The sequence below is a fragment of the Polyergus mexicanus genome, unplaced genomic scaffold, assembly GCF_030449975.1.
Source record: "Polyergus mexicanus isolate NDT 795.1 unplaced genomic scaffold, iyPolMexi1.0 SCAF_4, whole genome shotgun sequence".
NCBI classification, from domain to species: Eukaryota; Metazoa; Arthropoda; class Insecta; order Hymenoptera; family Formicidae; genus Polyergus; species Polyergus mexicanus.
This window is the reverse complement of record NW_027223324.1, coordinates 7819974-7834581: the sequence shown is the minus strand read 5'-3', so window position 1 is coordinate 7834581 and position 14608 is coordinate 7819974. Positions and strand designations below refer to the sequence as shown.

At 36.6% G+C, this 14608-nt stretch overlaps 1 protein-coding gene and 1 pseudogene across 4 annotated transcripts in view; one reads left to right on the top strand and one right to left on the bottom strand.

Annotated features, from left to right (window-relative positions):
* The window catches only part of Lilli (AF4/FMR2 family member lilliputian), a 228358-nt gene that overhangs the window by 115100 nt on the left and 98650 nt on the right, over positions 1 to 14608 (bottom strand). For all 4 annotated transcript variants that reach the window (XM_070293985.1, XM_070293987.1, XM_070293986.1 and 1 more), the window contains exon 2: positions 11120 to 11312. In XM_070293985.1, the coding sequence (XP_070150086.1) occupies positions 11120 to 11312 (193 nt within the window). The remainder of the gene's footprint in view (positions 1 to 11119; positions 11313 to 14608) is intronic.
* LOC138932307 (uncharacterized) lies at positions 5494 to 6105 on the top strand (annotated as a pseudogene).

The following is a 14608-nucleotide window of genomic DNA, read 5'->3' as shown; positions in this document are numbered from 1 at the left end:
AAGTTGACCTTCATATGACCTTCAAATGATTTTCCAAGGTCAATTCATTGTCACCATCTTATGGCCCTCTTGAAGCCACACAACTTTTGTTTGAAACATTTTTCGATTTAACGCACTGTTTCTGAGATATTTGAGTGGGTCCTTTAAAATGGGACACCCTGTATATGATATACTCGCGATTAAGTGTAATATACATATGTCGACAGCTGAAAGCGATATTTTGCAGAGTGAGGGATAAACGATCGTTCGAAATGTAACACTGCTGTATTTCACATGTGTGTTGCGCGTTAATTAGCGATTTGAGATAGGCAGAATTAAAATTCCACAAGTCTAGGGTTTGTTGTATATTCATCAAAATATATACTTATTATACGTTTAGTTTATTATAATTATATTTTATGTACAAAATGTATGTATCACAGAATTATTTTAGAAAACATTTTTTTTTTAAATCTTTTCTGAAATAAATGATTTAATTATGTAATGTATAATATCATTATAATTGTAGTATTTTTATACTTTAGCAAAAGCTTGTTGCTCGCTCAATGTTAAAATAATTTTGCAGTTCAAATTTGTCCGATGCTTTTCAGAAAGAAAAATATAATATAGTTTGTGAATCGCGAGTACAAAGTATAGAGTGTAATAGATTTGACGAGATGTTCCAAGATGAGATCCACGCGCATACATAAATGCCAACGCTTTTGTCGTAGTCTATTACGTTTCGCGCCGAGACCGCCTTTAATCACCATCGTTTCGAAAGCAACATTATGACCGCGGTGTGTTTAATTACACGCGCGGCAACGACATTCATCCGCGGTGTATTAATAAACGCGCGATATTTCCCGCCGGTAATCGAGATTTCAACGAGAAGAAACGACTCGTTAAACGCGCGTCCGCTTAAACGACCGGGACATTGCTATTTTGTGGCGTAACAAAAACCGCATGACGTAACACATATCATTATCGTGTGTCAAGTTACATGCTCGATACAAGTTTCTTGATAAAAAAAAAAATACGAGAGAGAGAGAGAGAGAGAGAGAAAGCGCGTATATATAATAAATATTATAAACTTTTCAAATTAAAATGATATATAAGATATTCAAATATATCACATTTAGATGAGAACAATTCAAAATTTAAGAAAAAAACTAAATTTTCTTTTTTTACAAAATTAAAGCTATTAAAAATTTGTTTGATTTGCTCGAATATACCATATACAGGTATCACTTTTATATATAACGGAATATATAAAAATATAAATGTACTTTTTCGTATATCTTATTTTGCTTATTATTAAAAACAGATAAACGTTAAGTAATAAAAGAATCTAGCATTTTTTTTTTTTTTCAATTTTCAAGAAAACTGGTTAACGATGTACTATATTACAGTATGGCAAAAATTGGCGGAGATCGCCTTTTGCGGGATATGGGTGGGTAACGTCGGGCTGAAGTTTCCGCTTGGCGTTCATCGTCGAAAATTCGAGCTTCCGGGTTCTCCTCGTATTATTCCGAGTTTTCTTCCCCGCTTCTTCCACGACGCGGCACGGTGCGGCTCCGCTCAAACGTAAAGTCAATATATAGATGCACGTTATATCCGACAGAATACAGACAGAAACCCCCGATCGTTCGTCCACGAAAGAAAACCGGAAAATATATCTCTCCCGAACATGATGTTTCTTTGCCCTCTTTAGTTCCGGCGCGTTTAATAGAAAGCATATCGCGACGTCAAGCCGGAAGAATAATATCGGCACGTGACACGACAGCACCCGGAGATATGTATATATATGTACAGCGTATATAAATATATACACGTAGTAACACTTGTGCATCTTAGCCGTGTGCAAACGCGCTTTTACGATTGCGAGATATTCTTATGATGTATACGACTCGTATTTTATAATATAATAAATGTGCCGTTCCAACCACATCGTATATCGCATAATAAAAAAATATTGCGATCGATATAATGCTTATTTCTGATGAATAATAATGCTCAACGTTGAAAATCATTTATCTCGCCAATGTTGAATTTTTATTTAAAAAGAAATAATGTGAATCTTTTATAAATTATTACATATAATTTTGATTTATTAATTCATATATATTAATATAATTCATATTTATTAATATGATATAAAATTTACTAAATTCGATGACAATATTAATTATATATAATCTTTTATCTAAATTTACGAGACTTACATATAATTTCGCATTCTTTTCATAAATTTCCTACAATTTTTTCTCACTTATCGATATCAATCTTTTCCTACTTTGCAATTTCATTAATTCCTTTCACGAACCTACATTGCATTCGCGTCTTAATAACATGCAAGTGCCGATATTATCCTCTGTTTAAATACCCGTGAATCTGACAAGTTCACGGAATCGCGGATGAACCCAAGATGATTCCGATGAAATTTGATTTCATCGGAATCCCAGATAGGCGGATAAGAATTGCTATTTCGAGACAATGATCGCGCTATTTGCACGATTAATTCCTTTCACGTGTAAAAAAAAAAAAAAAAAAATCAAGACAGGATGTTGTAGAAAATGATTTGAAGATGCATATTTTTAGTTTGCGATTGTAATAACATCATAAAAGATTTTTAAATTATATTAAAGTCAAATAATACGTTAAATATCAATGTTTAAAATTTATCAATGATTAAATAAGAATTAGTTGTGTGCACGTACAAAATATTCTTATATGTACTCACGCATGTATTCTTTGTACATTTTATTGTCGTATTTCATTGTGGCATGCTCCTGAATCCAGATAAAAGCGGTGCTCGTGCAATAAGAAAGTAGCGCTCTCGTTTATTGTAGCAGCTTCAAAGGTAATGCGGAAAAAGAGAGAGAGAGAGAGAGAGAGAGAGAGAGAGAGAGAGAGAGAGAGAGAGAGAGAGAGAGAGGCTTCAACTTGGCCGTCTCTGTTCGAACACATTTTCTCGTGAAGGAAAAGAAAGGAGAAGCCGCGGGAGGCGAAAATCCCTCTTATCTTTCGCGTAAAGGAATAAAACGCGTGTCGCGCACGTTGCGTCATAAGAAACGCGTTTTTCCCGCGCAAGAATGACAAATAACTTTATCGTTCGTGCTGACATGCACAAGTGTGTGAAAAGCGAGACTTTTGACAAATCGTGTCCGCGGGCAAATATAAAGTAAGAACTGTTCGCGCGTAAAAATGATATTTTCAATGATAGTTTACAAAACATTACAGTACACATATAAAGCAATGTAATATAAAGATATGTTAATATATCTATCTACATTCTTCTTTTGATTAAAATTGTATTCTCGTACTAAATCAAATTCTTACGTAGCTTTAGCAATATAATAAATCGAAATTCTTAATATGTCTATAATTTTCAATATATTTATTCGCAATAAATTGGCAATAAGACTTTCAAAAATCCTCCTCCCAAAATTACTCTATTCCGAAATAATTTGATATTTTTTAAATGAAAAAAATTATTCTTGCTCTAGAAAATATCGAGTTGCAATTTATTTATTTAATATTGTAATTTTTGGCTCGTTTGAAAAATAGATTTGACCATTGTTGCGTATGAGCCATATATCGCATCGGATGCGCACGAAACCTGTCTGACAATATCTCTCTGTCTCTCTCCCTCTTTCGCGATCGTACGCTCGCAGCGAATTTTCGCCGGACACGATTCTCGTTATATAGAGATGCAAATGCGCGCCTTTAATCTCGGTAATAAATACGCACGATTCTACCGAACGTCGTAGCCACTTCTCGCTCCAACATCCGAGCCGCGCAATAACGCCCTCCCCCTCGCACGTGCAGCATCTTTATTTTCGTCCGCGCGGATCACTCGCATACCGAGGTGTTTCATCCGCGGGATTCCGAGGAGACGAGGCTCCATAATCGTATTTCGCTGATCGAAGTTAAAAGACCGTTAATTGAAAAATCGGTATATATGAATAGATTTCTTTTTTAACAAAGAGAAAAAAGTGGCCGTTTTATATTGTAACGATGATATTTAATTCTTAATTAATTTGTCTTTTGTTTCGGCCGTATGGATAAAAGATACAAGATCATGGCGTATTAGTTGTATCGGCTATTAGAGATCGGTGGCTTCACTAGGACACGGTTAATAGCGTCTCTTCTAAGACGATCCGTATCGTTTTATCCGACCGAATAATCTCCCAACTAGCGAGCTTTAACTTCGGCGAACTTTAAACAATGAGGCGAAACACGGATAAACTATATCGTGCGGGCATACTCGAGGGAATTTTCACGACGAACAATCGGGATAACAATCCCCGATAGACGTAGGAACATAACAGCGTAAAATGTAAGTTTCTATAATATTTCAATGAAGAGATGTGCTCAAAGTTCAAAAGGAAAAGACAGAGAAGTGGAAGAAGAGAAAAGCAACGATATATTGAAAACAAAGGGTGATTCTTAACTTTAAAAATAGTGAATTTCCAGATATTCCCACGTTAATATAAGAAAATCGTGTATTATATTTATTAATTTATTATAATTTATTCATTTCAACATATCTAGTCCTATAGCTTATTAGAAGAGTCTACGGTATTGATTCTTGAACTATAGAACCAACCTTTTTAAAGATTTTCCAGACAATACAAATCTACGTATGTGTGTGCGAACTCTTAGACATCTCTTCCGTTTATTTGCAGTATTTAAATCTACCGTTCATTCAAAGAAGCCAATAATTCATATACCGCGTTTTCGCATTAATCAATTCGGGGACTATAGTGTTCGTACGTCAACGCGCGCGTGCGTATTTTCGCGCCGCGCGAATAATCACGCAGATTGCAGTCGATATTTCAGGTCATCCTTACGTGACGCATCAGCACATCGCGTTCCCTAATATTGAAAATGCGCTATCCGGATACGGTATTCCGAGGACGCGTTACGTGACGCATCGCGGAAAAGTCGCGGAATCCGTTTTTCCGTTTGCGGCTGCGCTTCGAAGAGGGAACCGTAAAAGAGACAGAACGAGAGAAGGAGAGAATGTGCGTATATGTATGTGAAAGAGAAAGAGGGCAAGAGTCGTAAAAGCTGATCGAACCCGTAAGAAACCGGCGCCATTTTCTCCCCCGTCCTCTCTATCCCATTCCCTTCTCCTTTTCCAATCCGCTTTCCTTTTCTCTCTCTTTCTCCTTTCGAGAGAGTTGCCGCGGAGCTTCCCGTTTCTTCGTTCCGCCTGGACGACGGAGACGCCAAGCGGCTTCGCGACTCATCGTACGGTTACTAACGCGCAGTTACAGTTATGGTTGTTATGGAACCGGCGTGTTGCACTTCTATCGGAAACTTCCCAGCCATGTTTCAGCAAAGAAACGGACACGACGTGTCTCCCCTCTCGGAATAACTGTATTTAGAAACTGACATACGCGGCTTTATCTTTGATTCTCTCATTTGTTTCGACAAATTTATGAGAGCAACTTATATAACGTCAATGCGAATAACGTGTACACAATATATTAGGGGGACCGGAAAGTAATGTCGTTTCTGCGCATGTCGATATTTGTTTGTCATTTATCAGCTCATTGTGTACTTCAAAGTCGTGCCAAAGACATTTTAAAGTTAGAGTGACTTGTTTACTCGTAAATAATTAAATCTTCAATTTTTTTTTGCAATTTACGGTGAAATGGCCAGCCAAATAACAGAATAGGTACATATCCGGCATTGTATGCTTTTTGAGTTTCACAAGGGTAGTAACGCAACAGTTGCTACCAAAAACATTTGCGATGTTTATCCAAGTGCATTAGACGTTCGTAAATGTCAAAGGTGGTTTTCTAAGTTCAAATCCGGTAATTTTGATCTTTTCGACTCGTATCGATCAGGAAGACCAACAACTTTAGACAATGACATGTTAAGGGCGTAAGTGGAAGCAAATTTAGACAATCGAGGAACTGTCAAACACTCTTAACCAACCTTGGTCGACCATCCAAAAACATTTGCAGCAGATTGGTAAAGTAAGCAGAGCAGGTGTTTGCGTCCCGCATAATCTGTCCGAAGAAAACAAAGCTAACCGGTCCACCACATGCAACTTATTGCTTCAGCGGCACAATACAGAAGCGTTTTTTGATCGCTTGATCACTGGAGATGAAAAATGGGTCCTCTATGATAATCAAAAACGCAAAAGGCATCTCCGAATGAATCGCCACGAAGTACAGCTAAGCTAGGTTTACACCCCAAAAAGGCGCTTTTGTGTGTTTGGTGGAGTATTCGCGGGGTCGTTCAAAGTGCTGAAACTTGGACAAATTGTGAATGCAGACCTTTACCGTGAACAATTGGATCGAGTAAATCAATCTTTAATTGAAAAGTGCCCAGCGATTGTCAACAGAAAAGGCGTTATTCTGCAACAGGATAATGCAAGACCGCACTGCGCAAGACGAACCCTGGAAAAAATTAATGAATTGGGGTGGGAGGTATTGCCTCACCCACCATACTCGCCCGATGTTACGCCATCGGATTTCCATTTATTCCGATCGCTACAACATTTTCTAAGTGGCAAAAAATTTGAAAATTTGGATGATGTCCAAAATGCCATCTCTAGATATTTTGCTCAAAAACCAATTGATTTTTATCGATCCGGTATTGAAAATTTGCACACTACATGGCAAAAGATTGTTGATAACGAGAGTGATTACCTCATTGATGAAAAATAAAAACTTGTTAAAAATTTGTCTGTTTGAATTTAATGTAAAAAAACGACATTACTTTCCGGTCTCCCTAATACATCCAAAATATTGTGTATATAAAGGTATATATATGAATAAAATATATACGGAAAAAATTATATAAATAAGTTTTTCTATATTTTAACAAATACATACACTTATGCGATTGTCGGGGTCATATTAAAAAAATCAAGATTCTTTGCTATAGCAAAGATGTATATATGCGTCAATAAAATATGTTGAAAATGCTTAAATGATTAAAAACTCGGACACACGATACTTGAGAGAATTGGATCGGCTCTAACTGCAGTCTTGTAAAATGCTCATTAGAAAAGATTTAAAACCGAGAAAACACCTGTTGAGTACGCGAAAGAGCCAATCGGAGCACAACTGGGATTCATTTGTCACCCCGCAATAGAAATAGTATTAGTTAATGAAAGAATGCTATTATATAATTATTAAGCGGCTTAACAAGACGAAGAAAACTGAATTTGATGAATTTTTCTTTCGTTTTTATCGCGTATGTAATATCATTCGGGAAGCGATGAAGTCGATTAATTTAATGAAATGTCAACTTTAATCTCATGTCGCAATCATGTAGAGACCGGTTGTAAAATCAAAGAAAATTTCAATCACGGAAATTAATAATAATTTTATAGATTAGCGCTTTCGTCGCCGTTGCTGCAATAAAACGATTCCTTTTTCTTCGATATAAAACAGCTAATTTTTTATTCTCTCATAAACCTGAATCTTGAGAGTGACTTTCCGTAAGAAAAACTCTTGCTAAGTGTATATAACTAAGAATCATTATTCGTAAAATTCCGAAACTACTTTCAAAATTGTCAAATAGACAAGCGTTATCTAAAACGATCCTTTCCTTTAATAATCGGATAAAAAGTCAAATGCTCGCAAACTCGTGTTTTTCAATCTATATTTATAACACGAATATCCCCGAAAAAGGGATCATCCTTTTCCTAGCTGGAGCATCGTATAGATTAGAAATAAATTTCGGCCAAAGCAATCCCGAAGGAGAACAGCGCGAATAAAACCAGAAGGCGAAAGTGAGGAGAGAAGGAGGATTAAGGGGGAAAGAAGAAGGTCATGTTTACGAGCCACGGGTCCTTGACTTCGTCATAATGGCCGTATATGAGGTTTCCGTGTAGACCCTCAAGGCAAGCAGCAGCTGCCGCTATCGTCCGCGCCGGATTCGAGATTGTAGTCGGAAAAGCTTTGAAGATTGTGAGGGCCATGAAATTTTTCGCGATTGAACAAAGGAAAACGCGCGAAAAGACAGTTTAAAGAAGCCGCATCTCAGATGCTTTTGAAAATACATGCGTGTAAACTGCACAAAACGTCAATTTACGTGCAATATATTACATTAATATGTGATGATTAATTCGTGGTTATACATACGTATAAACGATAAATGTCGCAAAAAAAAAAACCCAATTGAAGTTCTCGAAAATTGAAAAATTTCGATGCAAAGATAATTACCAGGTATATAAATATGAAACCGGAATTTTTGTATAGAAAATACACGTTTATTGTATGAAAATGATAAAAAATATTTTATTCCAAGTATTGCCCATTGCTAGCTATACATTTTTCCCATCTCTCTGACAATTTGTGGATGCTACGCCAAAAAAACTGTTGCTCCTTTGAGGCAAATCAGTCATCGAGCCATTTTCGTACATTTTCGTAAGAAGTGAAGCGCTGCTCGGCAAGTGCGTGTCCCATCGATGCAAATAAGTAATAATCGGATGGAGCCAAGTCTGATGAGTAAGCCGCATGCGAAAGTATTTCCCAACTAAACGCCTCAATCGTTTCCTTGACCGGTTTTGCTGTGTGCGATGGTGCATTATCATGAAGCAAAATCACTTTGTGTTGCCTTTTTTGATATTCTGGTCGTTTTTCACGCAAAGCTTCATTCAAATCGAGTTGTTGTTGCGTTTGAGCGTCATCCTCATCCAACAATGTTTGCAATTCGCTGTCTTCAAACTTTTTCGGTGGTCTTCCACGTTCTTCGTTTCTCCCGTCAAAATCGCCACTTTTGAATTTTTTAAACCACTCAAAGCACTGTGATTTACCAAGAGCATGCTCACGTAAGCTTCGACAAGCATTCGATGCGATTCTGCAGCAGTTTTCTTCAAATGGTAACAGAAAATCAATGCTGTCCGCAAATCGTAGTTTCCACAAAATTCGACATGTTCAACGCTATTAAAAACTATGCTGTTGTATGAAACTTGTATCGTTGTGAGTTGAAAATCTTTATCAGATGTCAAAAGAAGAAAATGGCGCCAATGACGCGGTTTGACGGTAACTACATTGACAGGTAGGGCCAGCTATGGGCAAATTCCTTTGGTTTCATATTTGTATACCTGGTATATTACGCGTTTTATCGCGATATATCAAATTGTAAAATTGTAAAATTTTAACGAACACTAGAAGCGTATTTACATTGAAACGCGTTTCTGTTTGCAGAAAGATTTTGCGTAAAATCCGATGATGTTCCGATTAAATCGCACATTAATCGCGCGGTTATTCTGTTGTAACGCTTAAATGACTACGTGATTGGGATTTTCCACATACGTCGATAAATATATGTTATTGCGAATTTTTAAACTCATTATTCGTAGAATTCTCGCGATTTTTATCCGCATGCTTAATAATAGTAATATAACCTGCTATTGCTCTCGATATTTTAAAGGCAAGCAAGAATTCCGGTAACAACTTTATTCACAGATTTAAATCGAATATCATTAACGACTGTGATTGAAAGAAGATTCATTAAAACGCCGCAAATTATGGTGGATTTATATACAAGGCAAAGATCAGAGCGAAAGGCCATCAGTTAATTGAAGCGGTCAGTGAATCCACTTGGCCAAGTGCCTCCGATTACTAACTAGAAGTGAAAAGATGCGGGGGAAAAAGAGCGAGATGGCTCTTAAAACGCAGGAGAAAAGTCTATTAAGCGATCGGACAACGTGAAAAAGATCGGGGGATTCTGCCTGAATAAAGATGACGAGCGATAAGAAAAGGACGTCAGCCCGATTTTCTCGCCTCTAGTCTCTTTAATTATTCGCGACTTTGCAACTATCGCGGAACAGTAAGCAAAATCGTGCTTAATAGAATGCCATTTAATAAGAAAAATAGATCTGCTCGTTTTAGAACTCGATAACGTTAAATGCGCACGACGAGATGCAATCGTGTGCGGCGAAATTGATCGACAGGTCAGCATTCGTCGCTACTTTCATTTCCCCGTGCAGAAACATTTTTAACGTCGTCCCGGTGAATGAGGAAAAAAAAAAGCCGCGAAATGTTCGGTGTGTCAATTTAACTGACACACAACGCTATCCTCTTCATCAAAAGAGAGAGAGAGAGAGAGAGAGAGAGAGAGAGAGAGAGAGAGAGAGAGAGAGAGGGAGAAACATTATATCGTGGAAAATCGCTGTTTTAATTTCCATTTGCAGAAATACTTTATCGCGGTATAGCGTTAATTAGATTAGCTAGTGATGCTGGTGACGCTCGCAGTTATTAGGTGTACAACTTTGCTTCCGCCGTTTTTTCCCCGAAATTCGAGGCTTTATTGTGAAAAACTGGTTATACATTTATGAGGCGTTTTGAAATTGCTTGTTGAGTCACTCCCAATGATCGTGCCAATTCTTTTTGACTTTGACTCGAGTCTTCGTTAAGTAATGCCTCCAATTCTGCATCTTCGAAAACCTTCTCTCTTCCACCGCTATGCCGGTTTTCGACGCGAAAATCACCGTTCTTGAAGCGTTGAAACCACTCACGACACGTTCTTTCACTAATAGCGGCTTCATCATAAATATTTGAGAGCATTCGATGAGCCTCAGCCGCAGATTTCTTCATATTGAAGCAGAAAATTAAAACCTCCCGCAAATGACGAGAATTTGGCTCGTAAATTGACATTTTCAATCGAGAATAACTTTACGATGCAGACACAAATCGACTAATGTTTCTATGGGGTTATGTTGACAGATGCCCAAGTTTATCGCATGACGTCTATGATCTATTTATTTCGACCACTACTTACCGCTAAAGCCATCTATAGGAAAACGGCGGAAGCAAACGTTGTACACCTAATATATTTAAAATATTAGTCATAGCAAGATAGACATTAACTAGCAAGATTGATATTAAAATATTTAGCAATAATAATGTGATTTTTTTAAAACTAATCTAAATTTTCTCTCTCGCTCTAAGCAAGACCGCGCGCGTCCATTATATCTTAAAATATATCAGAAATAAAAATTAAACACAAGTATTTATGTAAATTCCGTTTGTGAACGAATCAGTATTCGCTGAATATTCTCAAAGAAATAATCAATAACGCTATACACATGGATACATACGAAACCACGCGTGGTGAAAAGAGTCTCGTCGATCGCAGACGGGAAATAAATGGAAAATGTACTCACCCTGACAGGACCACCACGGAAGAGGTTCGGTGTGGAGACATGTATGTTGGGGTGATGATGATGCGCGTGGTTATGGTGGTGGTGATGATGGTGTCTCGTATCAGGACCGCCTCCCGCAGCCGCCTGCTCTGCCTGGACCGACATCGCCGCGCGTGCCTGTCGCTCTCGCTCCCGAAGCCGGTCTCGTTCCACGCTGCAAACCAAAATCACCATCCGGTCAGTTTCAATTCACATAAAATGCCCGAACACGCTATTATAAATTATAAAAAATGATAAAATGTAAGGTGGTTTTTTTTTTTTTTTTTTTTTTTTTTTTTTTTTTTTTTTTTTTTTAAATCTTTTATCTTCGCGTAATTGAGATTTTATATAATACAGCCTTGAAAATTTATATAACGACAAGCCATTTGTGAATGAAAAGCAATGAGCCACATAATAGATTTATCGCCATTTCTTCGTGTCGTCAAATCTTCAATATTTTAATATTGTATTCGTAATATCGTCTATCATTATTGGTCACAATTATTGCTAATTGTTAAGCGAGTATCGACAAACAGAGGAATGCTTTTATCTTTGAAAAATGAAAATTCATGGAGGAATTTCGTTGCTTCATATGACGCAGCGCCGAGAATAACTATCGACCTTTTAGAAAGCATGGACGCAGACGAGAAACAAAGACGAGGCGAAAAGGAAGACGGGAACAGAGAAGGGATTCGGTGACGAAGCATAGCGAGGGCGATTGCAGCTGGCGCAAACACCTGTTTAGTCGTTTCCGGTGACGCCGACATTATGTGTAAAAACGAATAAGATTTTGTAATAATGTTGCCATTTATGGGTAAAAGTCAGAGTTGATTGAAAAAGTCTAGAATGGAAAAAACCATGGTAAATTCTGGTTTGTACTGTCCCAGACTTTATCCAATGAAATAAACAATTAAAAACTATAAAAATGATTAATATATTTATGCAAAAAATATATTTTTTTTTTCTTTGATTAATAAATCATTCTAATCGCTATAATTTAAAAGAAGACAAAACTCTAATACAATAATAATTTTCTTTAAAAATTCAAATTAATATGTGAAATATATTTTTAAAATCAGAACTTTGTGAGATATAAATGTTATTAAATTTAAAGAAAGATAAAGATAAAATTTAATATGTTATGTGAAATTATAAAATAATTATAAAATATCAATGCTATTGAAGAAAAAAGTTCTCTTCTGCGAAAATATTTCTATATTATATCGTATTTTTTATGTAACAGCCTTCATCCGCGAAATATCGCGTATAAGTTCTCTCATTATCAGCCTTTTTGCATTTCAACTCGCAATCAAAATAGCGAGTATGGGGCGAAGAGTGCTTTAAATAGACGTTTAAAGGTCGGTCGGACGATTTTCCTTCATACATGTGTTATCTGACATACGTTGCACGACTTGTCAAGGCAACGATGCTAATGTCTCACGCGCCATGATATACTCTTAGGGTCATAATATTTCCGAATGTATTAACATAAGTAATTTGCACGCAGCGGAAACCTGTGAGCGCGAAAAAAAATCCCAAAGCATGGTTTTTATATATATATATTTTTTTTTAATCGAGACAGCAACATTTCCCCGCAAAGATATGACAACGCGTGTAATATCGTAGGCGTTACGATCGAGAAATATTTTTTAACACATGCGCAATAACTGACACGGAACATCGATATCGTATATGTTACGGAGAAAGAGCCGTGTTATACAAAGTATAAAAGGTTGCATGAGTTCATTTAAATGCTAATTAAAATAAATTAGCAATTCGCAAAGCATTATACAAGCGAATCCTGAATTTTTTTTTTACAAGATATTTCGATTAAGAGTCAAAATATCCCGAAGCGCGATACTTTCTCGATCGTCAGAGCGCATAATGTGAAGAAACATGCACGCCGATGGACAAACGATCGCATTGTCACGCAAATTAAACAGAACGGCAGTAATCACCGTTTGCCAAAACCGTAGATGAATGATAAGAAACTACGTGTGTCCTTCAATCTTTTCGCTTCCAGCTCTGGAAAAAAGTCGTCCGCAAATTTTATCATTTTTATTATATACGACAAATACCTGGGAGGGGGAAAAGAAAAGAAGCTGGCTATATACAGGGTGAGTTTTTTAACCTGAAACTTTGAAATATCTCGAAAAATAAGCACTGAACGAAAAAAATGTTGATAATCAAAATTTAATCCTTCCGCGGGGGAAATGGATTAGTATTAAAATTCGTCCCCCATCCTCCACCTCCGGGGGGAGGGTGAGGGAGGGGGGACAACTTTACAATCTTAAATGGAAACCCCCATTTTTTATTTAGTATTCTTGTAGCTGACATCGAGAGCTTTCCAAAACACTATAATAAAGTATTTTTTTATCAAGTACTTTTTGAGTTATTTTATATTTTAATCTGACATATTTTGATATAAAAAATAAAATATTTCGTAAAATATTCAATTTTCGATAATTTTACCGTAATACTTCTATGTACAGAAAAATAAGACAAATTAATTAGTGCCAAAAAAAAAAAAAAAAAATAATTGTAAAATACATTGTAAATAATTTTCTTAAAAACAATTTTTTTTTATACTAATTGATTTGTCTCATTATTCTGTACATAGAAGTATTACGGTAAGATTATCAAAAACTAGATATTTTACGAGATATTTAATTTTTTATATCAAAATATGTCAGATTAAAATATAAAATAACTCAAAAAGTACTTAATAAAAAAATACTTTATTATAGTGTTTTGGAAAGCTCTCGATGTCAGCTACGAGAACACTAAATAAAAAATGGGGGTTTCCATTTAAGATTTTAAAGTTGCCCCCCCCCCCCAGGAGGTGGGAGGTGGGGGAGGAACTTTAACACTAATGTATTTCCCCTGCGGAAGGATTAAATTTTGATTATCAACATTTTTTTCGTTCAGTTCTTATTTTTCGAGATATTTCAAAGTTTCAGGTTAAAAAACTCACCCTGTATACTGAATTCTCTAATATTCCTTGTTATATCATCGCTCCTATTAATTCCTGTCATCCTGAAAAATTTCTGGCTTTTAATAGAAGAACTTTCGAGACATCGTGTACGTCGCAATAATCGAAATCACATGATCGATATTTTTTGCTGAAATAATAGTCTGGGGTATGATTGGATAGCATCAATTTTCGCGTAAGTATGTGCGCTCTCCTTCTATCTTATTAATTCAAAGCTGCTTATTATTCGTGACGGCAAGAAATATCCGAACGGAAAGTTTAATCGCCTTCCCGGTCTCGTGCATGTAAGAGACTCGGTAATTTCCCCGTGACCCGCATGGTGTAATCGAGCCAAGTTAAGAACGGCTCTATTTGTGTCCCCGGGTGCGCACACGCTCGTTCTCGTTGGTGTCCGTTTATCCCATTGGAGTCCCTGCACGCGCACAGACACACACACACACACACACACACAGACACGTATACATGTGCATTCAGATTGC